The sequence below is a fragment of the Dermacentor variabilis genome, chromosome 11 (assembly GCF_050947875.1).
Source record: "Dermacentor variabilis isolate Ectoservices chromosome 11, ASM5094787v1, whole genome shotgun sequence".
NCBI lineage: Eukaryota > Metazoa > Arthropoda > Arachnida > Ixodida > Ixodidae > Dermacentor > Dermacentor variabilis.
The window spans coordinates 42,621,943-42,643,519 of NC_134578.1; the positions used below are offsets into that span (position 1 = coordinate 42,621,943).

At 46.4% G+C, this 21,577-nt stretch overlaps 1 protein-coding gene across 17 annotated transcripts in view; it reads right to left on the bottom strand.

Annotated features, from left to right (window-relative positions):
• The window catches only part of LOC142563813 (uncharacterized), a 35,885-nt gene continuing 14,308 nt past the window's right edge, over nt 1–21,577 (bottom strand). For 4 of the 17 annotated variants that reach the window (XM_075674447.1, XM_075674448.1, XM_075674449.1 and 1 more), the window contains exons 2-5: nt 11,517–11,602; nt 11,360–11,442; nt 11,181–11,269; nt 1–274 (exon numbers count right to left, since the gene is read on the bottom strand). In XM_075674447.1, coding sequence (XP_075530562.1) covers nt 42–274; nt 11,181–11,269; nt 11,360–11,385 — 348 coding nt within the window. In that variant the 5' untranslated portion in view covers nt 11,386–11,442; nt 11,517–11,602 and the 3' untranslated portion in view covers nt 1–41. Of the gene's footprint in view, nt 275–2,747; nt 2,976–7,406; nt 7,459–9,538; nt 9,642–11,180; nt 11,270–11,359; nt 11,603–21,577 lie in introns of all 17 variants that reach the window. The other 13 variants (XM_075674453.1, XM_075674454.1, XM_075674443.1 and 10 more) reach the window with 9 other exon arrangements.

Genomic DNA, 21,577 nt, shown 5'->3' on the forward strand with positions numbered 1-21,577 from the left:
TCCGAACAAAACATTTATTACTCACTTTCAGCTCAGCTACTTTACCCGAGACTCTTGAAACCGGCTATGGAAAACTTCATGTTCGACCCTACATTCCTAACCCGCGGCGTTGCTTCAAATGTCAGAGATTTGGTCACGCATCCCACAGCTGCCCAGGACAGCATATGTGCGCAAAGTTCGGCGCAACCGGTCACTCTGCTGACGACTGCAATAACGATGTACATTGTGCGAACTGCGACGGCAGTCACCCTGCATACTCCAGAGCTTGTCCAGCCTGGAAGAGAGAAAAAGAGATTATCACTGTAATATTTAAGGATAACATAACATTCCGTGAAGCAATACGAAGGGTCTCTTCGTTATTTTCCCTGAAAACGTCTTTCGCTGAAGTGGCTAACGCCACCCGCCCCTACGGTGGGAGCAGCCGACGCTGCATTGCCATCTCTCAATGTGTCCCCACCAGTGGCCTCTTCAAGCTCCGGCAGCAGCCAGGGCTCCGCAGAGGCCACAGGGGTCCTGTCGACCTCCGGCCCCGTGGCGACGAAGACTTCGTCGCTTGAGATGAAGTCTAAACGATGTTCACATCGCTCTCTCGACCGGGTGTCCAGCACCTCGCAAGAGGCTATGGACACCAGTACAAACCAAACGGCGCAAGTAGCGTCGAAGGAGCGGCGAGGTTCTCTTGACCGTTCCAAAAAAGACAAAACACCAATTACAGGGCCTTCCAAAGCCTCTGTAAAGTAATGTCAATTTTGAGACACACAGTACAATTTCTTTTTAAACATGGATGACGTCCTACATTGGAATGTTAGGGGACCATTAAGAAACCTAGATGACGTCCAAGAAATCCTCTGTAAGTTTAAACCTAAAGTGCTGTGTGTTCAACAAACCCACCTAACTTCCAAGCACACTAACTTACTCCGGCAATGCATGACTTTCAGGAATGACCGCGAGGATGCTGTCGCATCATCTGGCGGTGTAGCCATCATTGCTGATAGAAGTGTAGCGTGTCAGCATCTGAAGCTCCAAACAGCCCTTGAGGCCGTAACCGTTGGAGCCGTACTTTTAAATAAACTCATTACCATCTGCTCTTTGTACATACCACCACATTATCAGCTTCACAGACGCGACTTAGAATCATTAATAGATCAGCTCCCAGAGCCCTATATGATTCTCGGTGATTTTAATGCACACAATAGTTTGTGGGGTGATCCACGCGGTAATGCGCGAGGTCGCGTCATTGAACACATGTTTTTTTCCTCTGAAACATGTCTCTTGAACACGAAGGAGCCCACATATTTTAACCTGGACGACAAGTCGTACTCTGCCATAGATCTTAGCATCTTATCGTCAATGCTTTTACCCTATTTTAAATGCAATGTGCTTAACAACACGTATGGGATTGACCACTTCCCAATCAACCTAACTACGCCGAAACAAGATCAACTTCCCCTGCAGGTCCCTCGGTGGAAGGTTGACTCAGCCGATTGGGAACAGTATCGAACTTTTACACAAATGACTTGGTCTGAGATGTCCGGTATAACCACAGATGATGCTGTTGCATATTTTACAGCTTTTATACTTGATGCCGCATGTAAATGTATAACTCAAACGAGCGGCATGGGTTCCAAACGGCCTTGTTCCCTGGTGGAACGATGCATGTAGGCAAGCACAGAGGAACCAAAACAAAGCGTGGGCGATACTTCGCGATTCTCCAACAGCAGAAAACCTGGAAAACATTAAACATGTCAAATCCCAGGCGAGGAGAACGCCGCGACAAGCAAGACGAGAGAGTTGGGCAAATTTTATATCAAGCATCAACTCTTACACAGATGAGAGAAAAGTATGGAATTGAGTGAAAAAAGTTAATGTGCAACAAACGTATTCCCTGCCTTTAGTAAATAGCCACGAAGAAAGTCTGGAAGATCAAGCCAACTTTCTTGGTACACACTGTGAACACATACCCTGCTCCTCACAGTACTCCGAAACATTCCTAAAGTAAAAAACACGAATAGAGAAGCAAAAGTTAGAAAGAAAATGTGCAAAAAGTGCGGCATACAACGAAGCATTCTGCATAGTACAACTGCAGGCAGCTCTGAACTGTTTTAATACATCCGCCTCAGGTTCAGACTGCGTAATATAAGAGTTGTTAAAACAACTACCCTCCGAAACACAACAAAACCTCCTTTCTCTTTACAACGTTATATGGTTTTCCGGCGAGATCCCCTCTGCTTGGAAGGAGGCTATAATAATTCCAATTCTAAAGCACGCAAAGGATCCTTCCTCTGTAACAAGTTACAGACCTACCGCACTAACAAGTTGTCGCTGCAAAGTATTCGAAAAAATGATTAACTATCGCCTACTACACTTCCTCGAGTCAAACAAATTGCTCGACCCATACCAGTGCGGGTTTCGGGAATGTCGATCCACCAGTGACCATCTCATACGTATCCAGGCACGTATCCGCGAAGCTTTTGTCCATAAGCAGTTTTTCTTATCAGTATTCCTTGATATGGAGAAAGCCTATGATACTACGTGGCGGTTCGGGATATTGAGAGACCTCTCACACTTAGGCATACGTGGTAATATGTTCAATGTTATCGAAAGTTATCTCTGTAATCGCACATTCCGCGTTCGAGTGGGCAATGTTTTGTCACGGAAATTTGTACAGGAAACTGGAGTGCCGCAGGATGGGGTGCTTAGTTGCACGCTCTTTATTGTAAAAATGAGTTCTCTTTGTCTACACTTACCCCATAAGATCTTCTATTCAACATATGTTGACGACGTGCAGGTAGTATTTCAATCAAGTTCTCTTGCAATCAGTGAGCGACAGGTTCAGCTAGGTCTTAACAAGGTCTCCAAATGGGCTGATGACAACGGGTTAAGACTGAACCCACAGAAAAGCACTTGTGTGATTTTCTCTATAGAAAGAGGCCTGCACCCTGATCCTAAAATTGTGTTACATGGTGAGCGTCTGCCTGTAAACAGGGAACATAAATTTTTAGGCATAATTTTAGACGCGGAATTAACCTCCGTGCAGCACATAAAGTATCTTAAAAACACATGTATGAAAACAATGAATATCTTAAAGGTGCTCTCACGCACAACCTGGGGCAGTGATAGAAAATGTCTCATGAACATGTATAAAAGCCTCATACGCACACGACTAGACTATGGCGCCATAGTCTAACAGTCGGCTACTCCAACTGCTCTAAAGATGCTAGACCCTGTCCACCACTTAGGAATTCGCCTGTTCATAGGTGCCTTTAGAACAAGCCCAGTGGAAAGTCTGTACGTTGAATCGGATGAATGGTCACTTCAACTGCAGAGAACATATTCGTCTTTCATGTATTTTCTTAGAGTGAACGGAAACAGTCAGCACCCCCCGTATTACACCATAAACAATTTGTCCAGTTGTCAACTGTTTCGCAACCGTCCCACAGTGGCAAAGCCTTTCTCACTGCGTGTTAGAGACATAGCCGAAGAAACAAGGGTTCCACTGCTTGAATATCACCATATGTCCCCTGCTATACGGCCCCCACCTTGGCAGTGGCAACCAATAGAGTATGATACATCCTTCGTAGCTGTTGCAAAGCGCGCGCCTCTCGCGCATATACGAATGTACTTCCTGGAATTACAGCACAAATACTCCTGTCCTGAATTCTTTACAGACGCATCAAAGTGTAATTCTGGCGTGTCTTATGCAGCAGTCACTCCATCCTTTTCGGATACCGGTGTTCTGCACACGAGCACAAGTATCTTCACAGCAGAGCCCTACGCGATATTGGCTGCCGTTAAACACAATAAAGCACTGAATATTCCAAAGGTAGTTATATATACAGACTCCTTGAGCGTCGTAAACGTATTGAAAACTGTCAAGAAATATCAAAATCCTATAATTGTATCTCTCTATTCAGCATTATGCACCACCTATACGTCCATGCACCATATCGTAGTAGGCTGGGTGCCGGGGCACTACGAGATTTAAGGAAACGTGCTGACTGGCCAGCTAGCCACATCCGTCTATGCGAACTCTTCCGACTCTTCCACGACTGTCCCTGTAATGGACCTTAAGCCCTCCCTAAGGAAAACACTCAGAGCTTACTGGCAGCGGTTGTGGGATAAAAAAACAGAAAATAAACTGCACGTTATCAAGCCATATCTTGGCAACTGGCCGCCGGTATCAAAGAACCGCCGCACAAAAGTGACACTTTGCAGACTTAGAATAGGACACACATACAGTACACACGCATACCTCTTGTCTGGTGGTGATCCACCCATGTGTGATAAATGTGGTGGGCCACTTACGGTGCTTCACATGCTGATACAATTCAGGGAATTAGACGCAAATAGGAAAAAGCATTTTCCATCACCACACCGCCAACAAATTCCAGTTCATCCTCAAATTATTATAGGTATGAAACCTCTCTTTAAACATCAATCACTGTTTCAATTTTTAATAGCTGTACATAGTTTTCATATTATAGACCCAGGAAATCCGTAGCACAGACTCTTAACAGAGGTTTCTGCTGCGGTAGCTGCATTAAAAGAAAGCACCTGCCTCCCAGCCTTTGGGCTCGAAGGCCTTAAGGAGACATATGTGCTATTTCCATATTTATGCGTTTTAGCCCATGATTACTTGTCATTCGTGCTATACCCAGACACCACTCCACGTATCACTGACACAATTTTATACTATGTACTGTTTTATGCTTCTACGATAGCGATTAATTTTTGGCCACTTTACAGCCGTGTTACACCCCATCATCGTAACTCACCAATCAGCGCTTAACACATCATTATCAGTCATGGCGCTCTTTGGCCCCACCTGGCCCTTGCGCCACTAAACAACACACATCTATCCAAACATTCTCCTGCAAGAACGGGTAAGCTGCCCAGATGCTGCATGTGGGATCGACTTTATGTGTTCTTTGAGCACAAAGAATGCATAAAGGTAGCAGTGCCTCGCTCACACATAGAAATTTTAAACGACAGCTGTTTCGTTTGGTAGCTCGAAAATGGATTGCTTAAAATTGTGGCCAGTCATGATAGCTTCACTCTAAGAATGTGCATGCATTTCCACCACATTTGTGTCATACCAACTGCTTGTTGGTCTTTTTTTCGACATTGTGCGACAAATGATGGGTGTGATACATATGCAGCATACTAAAAGTGATACTTTTACACTTTGTAGAAGGATGCGTGTTGCTGCAGGGAGGCATAACAACACCTATAAAAGAGTCTTGTATTGAACACATTCTTCTTTCTTGATTTCAATAAAAGCCTCCGTTGATATCAGCAAACTTGCAATATGTTCAATTTTCCATGCTCCTAGCTAAAAATTGATATTCAAATTTAAGTTACTTGTAGTGCGTATGTTGCAATTGCAAAATCGCAACCATTCACAATTATACCTTGTCCAGTTATTAGGAATTACCAAACCAGCAATTCTCAAATATTGGTCCTCAACGTTCGAGCTAAACTCTGACCGAAACACTTTGGTTGTGTCGTGAAGTAGCGTGATCAAGCGTCTTGTCTCACAGTTCCCGGGACAATCTGATTATGCGCTGTCTTGACTACTTTTAATAGTGTTCCAATAGAAAATTGTGATGAGCTTCAATTTTTTAATTACTGTAGGTGTGCCTGAATTATAAACGAGCAAGGCAATTTCTGATTGGAGCTCATTATTAAGAATGCATTTCAGTAATGTAAGGTTTGCTAACAGTCCTTATGGCGAATATTTTGAACAAGAAAGGTCTGTTTTATTATAACATACGTTTGCTATAACATCTTGCATAAACATTATACATTCTGTAATGCTACATAAGGCTGGTGAGCAGTTTTTCTCTCCAGCAAACTCTGCACCTGTCTTTGAGGTTACACGTTTTCGGTCACTTGCAATTCATGTCTTATCTATAGTCAGAGAAATGCTGTTTGGAGGAAAAGTGTGTCCTCATATATAGGGCTTAGAACATGAGAGTAGTATTTTGTGATATCTGAATCTTAGTGTTTGTATCGGCTGTTCCGAATGTTCACTCTTTATATCACGGTTTTAGATGCAGTGGCAGCTCACGCTTTTAAACATAAAAGGATGAAAAAAAATGTAGATCTTTTAAACAAAGCATTTCTGTCTGGCTTCTTTCTAGTAGCAACACATTTTGTTTGTTCCCTTCTAAATTACTCCTTGTTCTCTGTGTTCGATGCAGTCGAGCAGCTGTTTAGTACTTGTGCTTGCGTGGGTCTGGTGAGCGATGCAACAGCAACCTAACACAAGTGTGCTGCAAGCAAGCAAGGAAACGTTCCTTGCTTGCTTTAGTGGTTTTTATAAAATCCATGATACAGCAGTAAGTGTTCAGTAAATGAGAATTCTAATCTGTGACAAGTAATAGCTTATGCTGGGAACTTTATGCCTGTCAGCACGTTTACTTTCACGCATTGTCTGTACCTGTCTTTGACCTTACAAAGTGCCGTATATTTCATTTTTATTAATTTAGAAAAGTCCCATTTAGAGAATGTTGTGTCCTCGTATACCTTTTAAAAGTTGTGAGAGTGAATTCTAAGTTATCGATATTTTTTTAGGTGTACCTTGTTGGAGTAATGCTAAGACACGTGGATATGTTCGAACGTTTTGTGTTATAAAAATGAAGCTTTTTATTGGGCTTGACCTTGATTTTTATACATCTATTTCGTTTTTGATGCACTGATAGAACAGCTTTTTTAAATAATGGGGAAAAGAAAATATGATCTTCTATAAAAGGTATCATTGAGCATTCTTTTTAAAGATTAAAGATTATATTATTGACATACAGCCAAACATACAATGATGTTTGGCAATTATTTGTTGCTGTGGAATGGGGGCATGTTTCTTCTTTAGTCATTTGTATTGATGTTCTTGTTTTTGCATTGCTGCGGTTCTGAACAATTCTGTAATATGATTTTTACATAATAAAGTATCGAATAGAGCATATCTGTAATTTTTACAATATTGTTTCCTACAATTGAATAATTCCATTTTCATTTTAGAACAAGATGATTTCGTTTTCAGCATCATTTTCCACCGAGACTTCTAGCAGAATATTTTACAGAGTCGCTTCCTGGAATTGATCACCGTTGACGGCGAGGCTAGCGGAAACAGTGTTACAGACAATTTTGTACATAATATTCTGCCAGGAATTACAGTAGTGGAATTGTACAAAACGGGGTTCCAGGTATAAACATGTGGAACACCATTTTGCTTACACAATCTTGCCCTCAATGGTAGCGTTGTTCCACGTAATATTATGGGGAATGGGGTTTCTCTTACCTCATTGTAAACTTAAGAGCAACAATGTCCTACATATGTAAAATTTAGCCAGTTCACGTGTTACTCTTATATAAGGAGAACTATATTGCAAAAAAGTTGCCCTTACCAAGATGAACCTCTGTGTAACCAGATTAAAAGTGTATCGAGGGCACGGAAATCTGTAAAATCAGCATAGAAAGGCAAATGCAGAAGAAGACGTGGCAACCGATACTGCCAAAATTCTAACAGAAAACTTCTCCATGTATCATTCGCACGTGGGAGTTTGACTGTCTTCGATGTATCAGGTTCTTATTATCAGCATCTATCAGCTCTCTTTGACTTTGATGTAGTATCAGCATTGATCGCTGCTTCATGGCTTTTCCACAGCTATTAAAACACGATGATGCCTCACACCAGTTAAATAGTTCTTGTAGGTTTAGGCGGCGGCATTCCGACAGAGACGAAATGCAAAAAGGCATGCACACTTTAATATTGAAGACCGCTATTAAATCCTAGATTACTGTCGTTAGGGCCTGCAGTCTGAAACTACGCTGTCAGTCATACCACATGTGTCTCCTCACATAAGTCAAAATTATCATTCAACACCACCACAAGGCAAGCACCAACGTTTACATAAGTGTAGCAGATTCATAAGTACACCTGTTCCAGTGCACATCATAATGCTATGCAGTGCCGTACATGAAGCCAATAACGGCTCAAATTATAGCTGGCTTCGCATCAAATCTGTGAACTGGTCAATCTTGCTACACTGACGCACTTTGTTTGGAGTTGTCACTGCTCGTATAATAGGACATCGTATAATAAGACATCATCAGCCTATTTTTCTGTCAACTGAAGGGCGAAGGCCTGTCCCAGTGATCTCAAACTGCTGCTGACCTCTGCTAGCAGATTCTAAATTGAGTTTGCAATTTCCTTATTTTCACAAACATGCCTAATTTTCTGTCGTTCTTGACAGCGCTTTCTGCCCTTAACAGCCACTCTATATCTCAATAGCTTCAATGGACCACCCATTATCTACCATACAAGAGAGGTGGCCTACACAGCTTTAGTTTTCGCTCCTAAGGTAAACTAGAGTATCGGTTCCCCATGTTTGGTCTCTCGTCCAGACAACTTTGTTTCCAATATCTGAACGCTACACCAAACATTTCTGGCTCCATCCTCATTTCACGGTACTTAAGTTGTTCACAAGTTTCTTCGCCTGCGTCAAATTCTCTGCCCTATGTGTAAGCCCCAGTTAAATGCAGTGATTTTACACTTGCCTTTCAACTGAAAAGGTTACCATTCTCGTTAATGACAGTGACAAGCTCCTGGTCGTGATTTCGCAATGTGTGCCGTATGAGCTCCGACACATTTTTTTCTTTCTCTCTTTTGGTTCTCATGATCAGAATGTCCTGTGAGTAACTGACCACTGAGAAATGAACTTCTACAAAAATTTAGAGGCTGACCGCTGATCCTGAATACTTGTTCTTCGCTTGACACTTTATTCAACATTAGCTTCGTCTTCTGGACAGTTTTCATCAACCATACACTTACTCGGTTAAGTTCATCAATACCCTCCGTGGTTGCTCAGTGGCTATGGTGTTGGGCTGCTGAGCACGAGGTCGCCAGATCGAATCCCGGCCACGGCGGCCGCATTTCGATGGGGGCGAAATACGAATACACCCGTGTGCTTAGATTTAGGTGCACGTTAAGGAAGCCCAGGTGGTCAAAATTTCCGAAGTCCTCCACGACGGCATGCCTCATAACCAGAAAGTGGTTTTGGCACGTAAAACCCCAAATATTATTATTAAGTTCATCAATCATTTTTTACAATGTGTCTCCAGCGTTGCTTCATGGGACAATGTAATCTGCAAGCTGAAGATTGTAAACACAAGTTCGGCCCTCGGTGGTGGGTATTTGCATCGTTTCAATCTGTAGCATTGCGTGATGTCCCTGGAAATGGCTCAGCAGCATGCTTGAGAAGACCAAGTAATGAAATATTACAAATATTGTATTTTAATACATATTATATATACATATATAATAAATACGACCAAATAAAAAATACGAGAGGGCCAAATATGGATCCTTGTGGAAGGCGCCGCTTCTTGCTGAAAATACTGAAACATGTTTCCAACCATGTGGCACTGTAATTACACCAATAATGAAGTTAAATATTTCATGTAGGAGCAAATCAGATAATAAAACATGTGCACTTCACTTTTAAAGATCATCGGTCTCGTCAGTAGAACCGCATACCTTTCGTTCCTTAGGAAATGTCATCAGCTGAGGAGACTGAAACGAGGTCCAGGTAATGAAGACATAGTTTAACATTTAAATAACTCGAAGACTAACTTCTCGCCTGAAAGGAGATAAGGAATGTGAATGCACAGCTCAGCTCAAGGGAAGGGAAATGACACCGAGGTATCCTGCTGCTAAAGTTCTCAGTGACATTGAAAATTGAAAGTTTTGCGTTACTTTTCTCGATAATAGTATTTTACAAACTTCTGCTAGGGACAGTGGAAATAACAGCAAATGCGAAACATGTGACAACTTTACTTTCTGGGCACATGTTACGGCACGTGTTTCCGCAGCTTCATAATTCTGTACTCTTATTAAAAAGTGGAAGATATAACTGCAATTGATTTGTAATGACTAAATTGGGCTGGTCGCTTGACTGGAGCAATCAAACGTGCACGCATGGCGGGCTGGTCCTGCAACCTGTAGATGTTCTTGCAAAAGTTTGGTTGACCCCCTGTGGTAGGTTAGTTGCCATGGCGTTTCAGCAATGAGCTCGAGGTCGCTGGTATGATCCGACCCACAGCAGGTGCAGTTAGATCAGGGGAAGTGCAAAAAGAAGGAAATGCTGCGGGACCTAAATTAAGATGGACGTTAAATTTTCACAGGTTGTCAAAATTATTTCGTAGTCACGCACTTCGGCGTCTCTCATAGCCACATCGTAGGTTTGCATCGTAAAGCCCCAAAATTTAACATAATATAATGGACGGGGTAAATTTGGTTTTATAGTAAACCGAGTAGGCAGGCACGCGTGGGCCGATCCTAATAAAGCAATCGCAATAAGTCGCTCAGGCGTACAACGAAGTCATGTCTTCCTTCCCTCCAGCAGGGGCGTCTGCGTGAGCAGCCGTTTGGTGCGTTGCGCCACGTACCTGACCACATGAGGGTTGGACCCTCCCGCTCTTAACCGTGCGTGGCTTAGCCGTGTACGGGGAAAACGGGATCTTGGGGTGTAGCCGATGCTTATTGTCAGGATACTTAAGGTCCCTCGGCAGAAGCAACAAACCCCTGTGGCCTCGGATTCACGTATGTGGTCCCCCGCACTGAACCACGCGGGGGAAATCGGTATTTGCGTTTTCCTGTATCTCTCTCCCTCTAACCTTCGTATTTCTCTCACTTACCATGTTTCCTGTCTCCTCATTCTTTGAAACCTTCTTTGAGTAACCAACCTGTTATGCCATATTTCGTTATAGTGGCATCGTACAGCTGGTGTTTCCACGCCATATCTTTGCAGGTCCTGCATCATCCTCTTATAAGACTCCTTGGTGGGTGACTGGCGCTGCTGCCGAAAACTGCACGTCTACACATGGCTACTTGCTTTCCTCCACTTCCTGATCTCCCTCAGAAAAGAGGACGGCCTGCGTAAGGGTTTAAATTTTCTGGTCGAAGCACTGAGAACTTTCCCCGCTATCATGTAGTCCACTCTCAGAAACCAGGTAAGACAAGAATAGGATCTCCCCTTTCCTCGTCTCTGAATGTATAAAAGAAAGTATTGGTCCAGGCTTTAAACCAACTAAACTGGCAAGTGGCGACCTCCTCCTAGAACTGTATGACAACAAGCAGCACAATATACTACGCGACCTAGTCTCTTTCGGAGACATACCTGTTTCAGTGGCCCCACATCGCACCAGGACCACCATCCGTGGTGTGATCTCTGATGGGGATTTGATGAAACTTAGCGGCACTGAACTTCTAGCAGAATGGAAAGAACAAAATGTTCCCAATGTTAAACGAATCAAAATGAGACGTGATGGCGAAGGACACTAAAGACCTATTTCTTACATTAGCTTCCAGCTGCCAGCTACCATCGTGGCAGGTCATATTAACACCCGAGTAAGGCCGTATATTGCCAACCGTCTCCACTGCTGCAAATTTCAAAGATATGGCCACAGTTTTCAGAACCGGCTGGGCCGTCTGACCTGTGAAAAATTCAGCGCACATGAACACTCATCTGAATCCTGCGAAAACACTGCGCTGTGGTGACGGTGATGGGGAGCACGCCGCCTACTCGCAGTCCTGCCCATCCTGGAAAAGAGAGAAAGACATCATGAGAATCAAAGTAAAAGTGAAGCTATCATTCAAAGAAGCACGCAGGCGGGTTTAATACCTGCCCAAGAACAGCTTTGCCAATGTGACACACAGGGGGCGGCGACACAACGGCTTGCGGCGCCTGTCCGGCCAACATGCAGTGATTCCGCAGTGAAACCATCTGACACCCCCCCCCCCCAGTGTTTGCAGCTAGCGCTGCTCGGCCACCACCGCGGAAGGGGCCATCGGCGTGTAACGCTGGTGACCTCAAAGCTCTCGCCCAACGTCCCGAGGCCATTAGATCAAACACAGTGCTCGGAACAGCGCGTGTCCAGCGCCTCGTCAGATACCATGTACACCACGACCAGCCAGACGGCGCCATCGGTGCCAAAGGATCGGCGAGATTCTCGCGATCCCTCCAAAAATGACAAACTGTATGTCAAGGCGCCTGGAAACGATCCGAGATCTAATCTTCGTCTCGTACAGAAACAACAGTAAACACTTTTATCAATGTGCAGAAACAAATTCTACAGGAGAATGTCAGAGGACTTCTTGATAACATCAACGACATTACAGAACAACTACACAAACACAATCCAAACATGCTGTGTGTTTTAGAGACATCTGAAACCTGCAAACACTAATTTTCTACCGAATTGCTTCATCCTCCGTGTCGACCGCGACGAGGCTATCGCCTCTCTTGGTGTATCCATAGTACCCGACAAATCTGTAGCTTGCCGAAACGTCGTCCTTTAGGCACCCTTGAGAAAATGTCAGTTCAGGCCGTTCTTTTTAATTAATTAATCACTGTATGCTCAGTTTATATACTCCCAAACCATCATATCGAAAAAACAGACGTATATAACCTTATTACCCAGCTTCTCGAGCCCTACATATTCGTGGGTGAATTTAATGCTCAACACACGACGTGGGGAAACTCGCGATGCGACGCGACATGTCGATTGATAGAGAAATTTTATTGAACATGGGTACCTGTCTGTTCCATAAAAAGAAACCGACTTATTTTATTATGTATCACAGTTCTCATTCTTCTATAGACCTATCTGTTGGCTCAGTAGCTATTATCTTTTACTTAGAAAGGAGCGTTAATAAAAATCCCCAGTTACCCTTTTCCTGTACTTTTAACCTAATTGTACAACATGAAAGCCCTCCACCTGCGCCTCGGGGGAAGCTAGCTCCTGACGACCGGGACAATTTTAAGGAATTGACCTACCATGTCAGGAGATTTTATGACCAATTTTACTATTGACGGTGTGGTAGTGTATTTTACCATTTTTATCATCGAAGCAGTGCATAACTTCATTTCGCAATCAAGCGGTAGCTCAAGCCAAAGAAGTTATGTGGAGGAATGATATGTGTAAGGAGGCGCAGAAAGAAAAACAAAATAAAGCGTGAACATACTGCGCCGATCCCCAACTGAAGAAAATTTCAGAAAATATAAAAATATTAAAATACAGGGAAGGTGAACGTGACGGCAAGCTAAGAAGACAAGTTGGTAGAGGTTGTTGTCCGGTATCAAATCATAAACACAGGAGGCAAAAGTATAGAATGGGCTAAGGAGACTAAGGGACAACATATTCATTCATTGTGCATTGTTGGCATAGAGGGAAACAAGTTGCAAGACAAGGCCGACGCTATTCGTGAACATTGTAAGCGCGTGTCTAATTCGACTCACTACTGGGATAACTTTTCGAAACATGAAGCCATAAACGAACTGAATAGGAAATGCACCCCAAGTAACCCTTATAACCATCCTATATACCATAACCGGACTTAAAGCTTCCTTATCAGCATGTCAGAGCTCTCCACTTGGCCCCGTTAGAAACATGTACGATATGCTTAAGCACCATCACTCTGACCCACAAATCGCTCTACTCACATTTTTCATTACTGTCTGGGCTGCTGGTTATGTCCCATCTAAGTGGAAAGAAGCTATTGTGATCCCCGTTTTGAAGCGCGGTAAATATACTTCATTGCCGGCTAGCTACCGTCCTATAGTGCTTACGAGCCGCCTTTGTAAGCTTTTTGAAAGAAAGATCAATCGCCGTCTCGTACATTTCCTAGATTCCAGCAAAACGCTTGACCCATTTCAAAGTGGCTTTAGGGAACGACGACCTACAACCGACCAACTAGTGCGCATCGAAGCAAGTATTCACGATGCATTCGCGTATAAACCATCCTTCTTATCCGTGTTTCTTGATATGGAAAAAGCGTACGATACATCTTGGTGGTACGGAACCCTGCTCTACCATTCGGCGCTAGGCATCCACGGATATATGCTAAACATTATAGAAATCTACCGAGAAAATCATACATTTCGGTTTAAAATAGGAAATGCACTTTCATGCACATTCATATAATAAACTGGGGTACCCCAGCGTTGCGTAGTCAGTTGCACGCTCTTTGTCGTTAAAATGAACATGGTTCAAGCATCATTACCACCAGCTGTATTTTATTCCTTCTACGTAGGCGATATATAAATGGGTTTCAAATCCTGCAACACGTACAACATGGCTAAAACAAGGTATCCAAGTGGGAAAACCAAAATGGATTTAAAATCAACCCCCACAAAGGTTCTTGTGTTCCCTTTACAAGAAAGAGAGGCCTTGTTCCAAATCCTATTGTTGAACTGCGCGGACAAGAATTTCCTATCAACGAAGAGTACAAATTGCTAGGTGTCATACTTTACTCCAGGCGTATTTTAATTTCACACATAGGAAGCCTTAAAGCAACATGTCTAAAAACAATGAACTTTCATAAATCCAAATCCCACACAACAAGGGGTAGCGACGGCGAGTTTTTATTTAATCTTTACAGCAGCCTAGTTCGATCACTACTGGACTACGGTGCCGTAGTATGTCAGTCTGCCACCGAGCGCGCTAAAGATGTTAGACCCCGTTTACCATCTGGGTATCCGCATGGCCACTGGCCCTGTCGAAGCGCCATCCAAAGTCTGTGCGTAGAGTCAGATGAGTCGTAACTCTAATTTCGCAGAATATGCAACAGTTTCACCTATTTTCTCAAAGTGCGCTCTAATAAGGAACGACGGTGTTTCACCACCATTAAAGACTTGACGAGCGAAACACTTTGGTAACAGGCCCTCTATGAGATTTCTTTTGTCACTGCGTCTAAGAGAACTTAGCCACGAAATATGTGCCAATTCTCAAACATCGCGTAATGCCTCCAGCTAAGCTATTACCGCTCTCGGAGTGACAGGTGACAGACTGTGATGTAAGCTTTGTAGAGGTCACAAAGCATGCTCCTGACCTTGAAATCGCTATGCCTGTCCGTAAACTTCAATCGAAGTGCTTCTGCTCCTAATTCTACACAGACGGGTCAAAATCACATGCTGGCGAATCTTATGCTGCTTTTTGTCCGTCTTTTTCTAAATATGTCGTATTGAACCCCCAATCAAGTATCTTCACTGCAGAAGCCTGTGCAGTACTGTCTTCAGTAAAACATACAAAGAAATTAAAAAGTGAGAGAGCAACAATATTCCCAGACTCGTCACTTCTTGCAAAAGCGTTAATTTCTTCAAAAAACTATAGAAATCTTTTCATTCAACTTTACTCTCTGTTATACAACATTTTTTGCATATATGTGTAGTAAAATGCTGGCTACCTGACCTTATAGGCATCGAGGGTGATGTACTAGCTGACAAAATGGGCACATCACTCGCATCACTAGCTATTGTTCGTACTGCTGCTGTCTCTGTCACAGATCTAAAGCCTATCTTACTAAGAAAACGGCGAAACCACTGGCAACGCATGTTGGACGCAGAAATAAAAAATAAACGGCACGTTATAAAGCCACAGTTCGGTTTGTGGCCCGCCGCAACAAAATAACGACGAACAGATGTCCTATTCTGTCGTCTCAGAATGGGGCACACATTTGGAACCCACAATTTTCTGCTTACTGGAAATGAACCTCCAAAGTGTAGTAGATGGGTTGAGAGCCTCACCGACCTCCACATCCTGCTGATGTGGCGGAAAACCGAAGCTGAGAGCAAGAAACATTTTTCACTTGCGTACCCTTATTGCGTCCCTCCTCACCCGGCTATGCTACTTGGTAAAGAACCATTTTTGAACACCAAAGCGATCCTAGATTTATTGAATCATGTTGTCCTACTTGTAATAAGCCTATTAAATTGTAGCGTACCCTCTTGTTAGAGGATGCCACGGTGATAGTTGTTTTGTTTTACATTTTGCTCCAGGCCCATGTGTCGCCCCCTAGGGCATGGATGGATGGATGTTATGAGCGTCCCCTTTGGAACGGGGCGGTGGGTTGCGCCACCAACCTCTTGCTATTATACTGTCTAATGTCCTACCTAGGTTAAACAAAATAAAAAAGAAACAAATAAAGAAACTCTAAACATGTGGCGCCCCTCAGGCTTAATCTTCGTTGGCCCGCCGGGCACCGTGGCCTGCCATGATCGGTAGGCAACATTAAGCACCGCACCGAATAAACACCGACGAGCACAGCTGCTCGGCCGTTAGTCATCTTTCATCACCACCACGCTGCGGAGCCTCTAACAGAGGGTGCCTCAAGTCCCCTTGTTCGCGAACGTGGGCGGATCGTCCCACGCCCCCGCGAGCGGTGAAACACCACCCCCCGTTGCTGCTGCCATGCCGCTGTAGAGAAGCATCGAGCCTTTCGGGTAAGATTAGTCCGCCTGGCCGATTTGTGAGGAACAAGCCCACGCGTTCTTCCGGGTAAACGACACACCAAAGGCCAAACAGCGGTACATTTTCCGGGCCAGCTGCGGCACCCGTGTCTTTACCTTCCTGCTCGACCTTCTCAGCAAGACACGCCACATGTTAAGACGCGGGGTGAGCAGCTGGCAATACTGCGCTCGCTTTTCAACCTAGCATCGCCCACACTTATTGAGTGTTTCCGCTTCAACAAAAGGAGCCGCCGGGAAGGAGAGAACATTGCACAGATCGTTGTTGCGGTACGAGAGTTAGCTTGTGCCGGCGTTTTCGGGGACCAGCTGGACTGGCCGCTCCGGAATCGTTTCGTCTGCAGCATTAACAACCCCGCCATGCAGACGCGACTACTGGAGCTTCCCGGACCCTCGCTGGACGACGTTGTTAAGGCAGCACTGGCAATGAAAGCTGCAGCCAAGGTCGCCGGTGAGATTGCCAGTGCGACTTACTCACCATCGGTGGAAGCGGCGGTCGGCATGTTGGCGACAAAGGGCAGTACCTGCGGTCTCGGGGGTGGTGCCATTCTCCCTCACAGTGCCAGTTCTCTCAAGCACAATGCTTCATGTGCGGCAAAACTGGGCCCCTGGAACGGGCATGCCGAAGGAGGAGGACGAACAACGGGCAGCAGCATCATCCTGGTTAAATCCCATGTACCACACAAGCCCGCGGCCAGACTAGCCGTCGCAATGGTACGCGGTGGGGTGTGTGGCAGCTGGCTCAAGTTCTTCCGCTGCCAGGCTCCCCGTCGTGGCGGAGGAGCCGCCGATTTTCGACCTTTACCACACAGGCCTCGTACGCTCGTCTGTGCCACCGTACATGGTGACCGTCGAAATATGCGGGCACCCCATTTACATAGAGCTGAACACCGAGGCCAACTTGTCAGTAATGGCCGGGAAGCTCTTCAGGCATACCCGGGCAGCTCTCGCAGGACCAGGGTCAGACACAGGTCAGCATCCGCTTCAGCCACAGGGAGGCAACCATTGCCCTATACTTAGCCAGGGGTCGTCGTCGACGCTACTGGGCGCAAACTGGTTTCATGCACTGGGAATTCGTCTGCCAGATTACCAGGAAGCCATCCTGCATGTGGTAAAAGACGTCCGCAACCTCCTGATGGAGTTAAAGTCCCTGTTCCAGCCAGGGGTGGGCACATTAGCCGGCACGACGGCAGGAATGTGTGTATCTGAGGGAGCACGGCCACGTTTTTTCAAGCCTCACCCACTGCCGTTCACTCTGAAGGACGGGGCCACCCAGGAGCTGCAACGGTTGCAGCGAGAGCGCATCCTGGTGCCCGCCAAGACGTCTAAACTGGCCGTTCCCAGCGTACCAGTCCTCAAGCGAAACGGCAGTGTCGAAATCTGTGGAGATTTCAATGTTACCATCAACCCCATCACTACCGTCGAGAACTACACGCTGCTCCGGATTGAAGACCTCCGGTCAGCATTGTCCGGAGGACAGTTCCCGAAGGTCGAAATTCAGCGATGCTTACCAGCTGCTGGTGCTTCAGGATCTCTGCCGGAAGTATATCATAATAGCGACAAATTTGTGGCTCTTCCAGTACTCGCCCTTACCGTTTGGCGTGGTGTCAGCCCCAGCCATATTTCAGGGACAGATGAACAACATCTTCAGGGGCATGAGGCACGAGGCGCTGTATTTGGATGACATCCTGGTTAGTGGCAGTGACGACGAGGATCACCTGCAAAACCTGCATAACATCCCAGCGTACCTGCAAGACGCCGGCCTCACACTCAAGCTGGAAAAGTGCATTTTCCTGGCCCCCAGTGTTGAGTACTTGGGACATGTTCTTTTCCCAGGATTGCCTAGCCCCGGTTCCCCACAAAGTTGATGCTGTGCTGAAGGCGCCTAAGCCCCAGAATAAGAAGGAGCTTCAGAGCTACCTCAGGATCATCAACTTCTACAGGAGTTTCCTGCCGGACCTGCGCAGCATCTACATCCACTCCATCGTCGGCTTCGAGATGATCAGCAATAGGTCTGGAAGAAGGAGCAGGACCAGGCCTTCAAGCCTAGCAAGGAGTTAATCACTGAGGCTCCAGTGCTAGCACACTTCGATCCTGCTAAGCCTTCCACAAGTATATGTAGGGCCGGAAGTTCGAGGCGGTCACATACCACAAACCACTGTTGGGGCTGCTGGGGCATGACAAGGCAATTCTCGTGCAGCCATCACGACGAGTCGTACGCTGGGCCTTGAAGCTAGCGGCTTACAGTTACCAGCTGTGTTACTGTCTGGGAAAGGACCTAAGAATTGCTGATGCCCTGAGCCCCTTGCCCCTGCCAGAGGTACCTGATGCTTTTAGAGAGCCTGACGTGTTCATGTTGGAGCACGCGTACCCGGAGGTACTCGGGATCGCAAGCGACCAACCTGCACCCACTCCTGTCTCAGGTGGTCAGCCGGTGTCCCGTGTGGAGGAATTGGTACAGCGAGCCTATTGCCAGAAGGCCGCCGAGCTGAGCTTGCAGCAGGGCTGCCTACTGTGGGGTTCACCGGTGGTGATCCCACAAAATCCCCGGTCCAGGGTACAGCACTTGCTGCACGCGGGTCATACTGGCGTAGAAAAGACCAAGATGGTGGCCTAGTCCCATGTTCGGTGGCCTGGACCACGACATCGCTCACATGGTGCAGAGCTGCCAAATCTGCCAGGAACATCAGCGGGCCTCACGTGATGTGGAAGTCACCCGCTGGCCATTCCCACAGAGACCCTGCCCCTGCCTACATGTGGATTTTTGGGGGCCCCTCAAGGGCCATTACTTCCTGGTGGTGGTTGACACCTTTTTGAAGTGGGTGGACGTTGTACCTGTAACCACTCTATCAGCAGGTGCGACCATTGCCGTGCTACGACAGGTCTTCGTCGCCCAGGAGTTGCCGGACGTCATCGTCTCCGACAATGGTCCTGCTTTTGCCTACACAGTGTACCTAGCCTGGGTGACGAAAAACGGAATCCGCCATATGATGATTCCGCCGTACCATTCTGTTTCAAACAGTGAAGCTGAGCCGGTCATCCAGGACAAGCTCAAGAAGAGCCTGACTGGGGATTGCCGGACGCAGATTGCCCTGATACTGTTTCAGTACCAGACCCCACGATGTCACTGTCCGTGCCCCCTGTGAGCTCCTTCTGGGTCGGATGGTCAAGACACCCTTAGACGTCTTGCATCCGGACCTCCGATCCAAAGTGCTCCTGAAGCAATTGAAGCAGAAGCTGGCTGCTGACAGAGGGTGCCGTCCCGGGACTTTGTCGGAGTCGGGAGCTCCAGTGTTCGCCAGGAACTTCCGTCCTTGCCCACTCTGGTCTACCGGACAGGTGGCGTCTCCTGCCAGCGCCTCATCCCGGCTCATCCGCATGCCAGACGGGGCCAGGTGGCACAGATACTCCGAGCATGCCAGGCCTCGCCTCGGGACCTTGCCAGCATCCTCAACTGCCACATCAGAGTTCCAGCCCGCAGGAGGACTAGCCGCAACACCAGTCGCTCCCAGCGGAGCACCACCCAGCTCGGAAGCGGCAAGCATTGCCCGTGGTGCGGCGCCCGTTGGGGCCGGTGTCAAGTCCGGCACTACTCACAAGGCCGACCACTCCGAACCCTCCGGAAGGAGCGAGGATATCTCAGGCTGCACCCGGCATTGCCACACCCGGCCCGTCGACACCGGTGCCCAGGCAGAGTACTCGATGGCGGAGGCCACCGGTCCGTTACTTGCCTGGATAGCAGGCACTGTCGACCTGGCTAGGACGGATGCGGAGCCTCGTACTGTGAACTTAGAGGTTTGTTTACTTTCGTTAACAAATAAACTGGGGGTAAGGGACTGTAGCAAGCCTGTGACGCCCCCTCGGGCATAAGCTTCGCTGGCACTTCATGCTCGGTGGACAACATTGGGTATCGCACTTAATAAACACCGACGAGCACAGCTGCTCGGTGGTCAGTCATCCTTCATAATCGCCATGCTGCGGGGCGTTTGTGTAACGGAGGGTGCCTCGAGCCCTCCATTCTTTACGAACCCGGAAGGATAGTGACAGGGCTCTAACGAAGCAGTGGGGATCTAGTCAATTTTAGCATATGACATATTTTGTATATGGTATCATTTTTTCGCAATGCACTTTAATGCTCCTTGTACACGTGATTTGTCATTGCCATAATCTTATTACACTTCGATGTTACGCACTTTAGAGCGACCACGTCACATCAACTACATAGAACTCATAACAACACTGCGAACTCATTGCCATAGGCATGGCGCTATTTGCCCATACCTTGCCCTTGCGCCATTAAACAGCAAACAGTCATTCATTCCTTCATGGCTTTCTTGCACCTCTCGTCGCCGGTCAAGCCGGTTTCTCATAGTGTAAATGTCGCTGAGGGTCTGTCACAGAGCTGTGATGCACAGACGGGAAGCAGGGATAATAGATGTGTCCTCACAGTGGCAGACTTCACCGATAAAGCTCATAAAAAGTCGAGCTGGCTTATGAGTCACGATTGGTATTCGCATAGTTCAAAGCGATAGCAGTGCCTGACGGGTTCTGTATCTTTCATTTGTAATTGTGCCTTCGCGCTACATTATGTTAATAAGCAAACACCAACAGGCCCTACTACAGGTCCTTCTACAACGTTCTACATCTATGGACATTCGGATTGGGATGTGCAATTGATCTTGTCTTTGGAAGACCACAAAGCCGCTGTTATTGTTAAGTCAATACTCCTTATATCTATTCAAACTGCGCAGTGAGGCCGAACGAGCATCAGAATTCCGAGTGTGGTGGAAGCTTTCTCGTGCGTAGATATCATCATCATCATCATCATCAGCCAGGCTACGCCCACTTCAGGGCAAATGCCTCTCCCATACTTCTCCAAGTACACCGGTCATGTGCTAATTGTCGCCATGTTGTCCCTGAAAGCTTAATCTCATGTGTCCACCTAACTTTCTGCCACCCCGTCCTACGTTTCCATTCTCTTCGAATCCAGTCCGTAACACTTGACCACCGGTTACCTTCCCTTCTTATTTCATATCCTGCCCTTGCCCCCACCCCATTTCTTTTTCTTGATTTCAACTAAGATGTCATTACCTCGAGCTTGTTCGCTCACCCAATCGGCTCTCTTCTTATCCCTTAACGTTACACCCATCATTCTTCTTTCCATAGTCTCGTTGCGTCATCCTCAATTTAAGTAGAACACTTTTCGTAAGCCTCCAGGTCTCTGCGCCGTAGGTGAGTACTGAAGGGGCAGAAACGTGGAGGCTTACGAA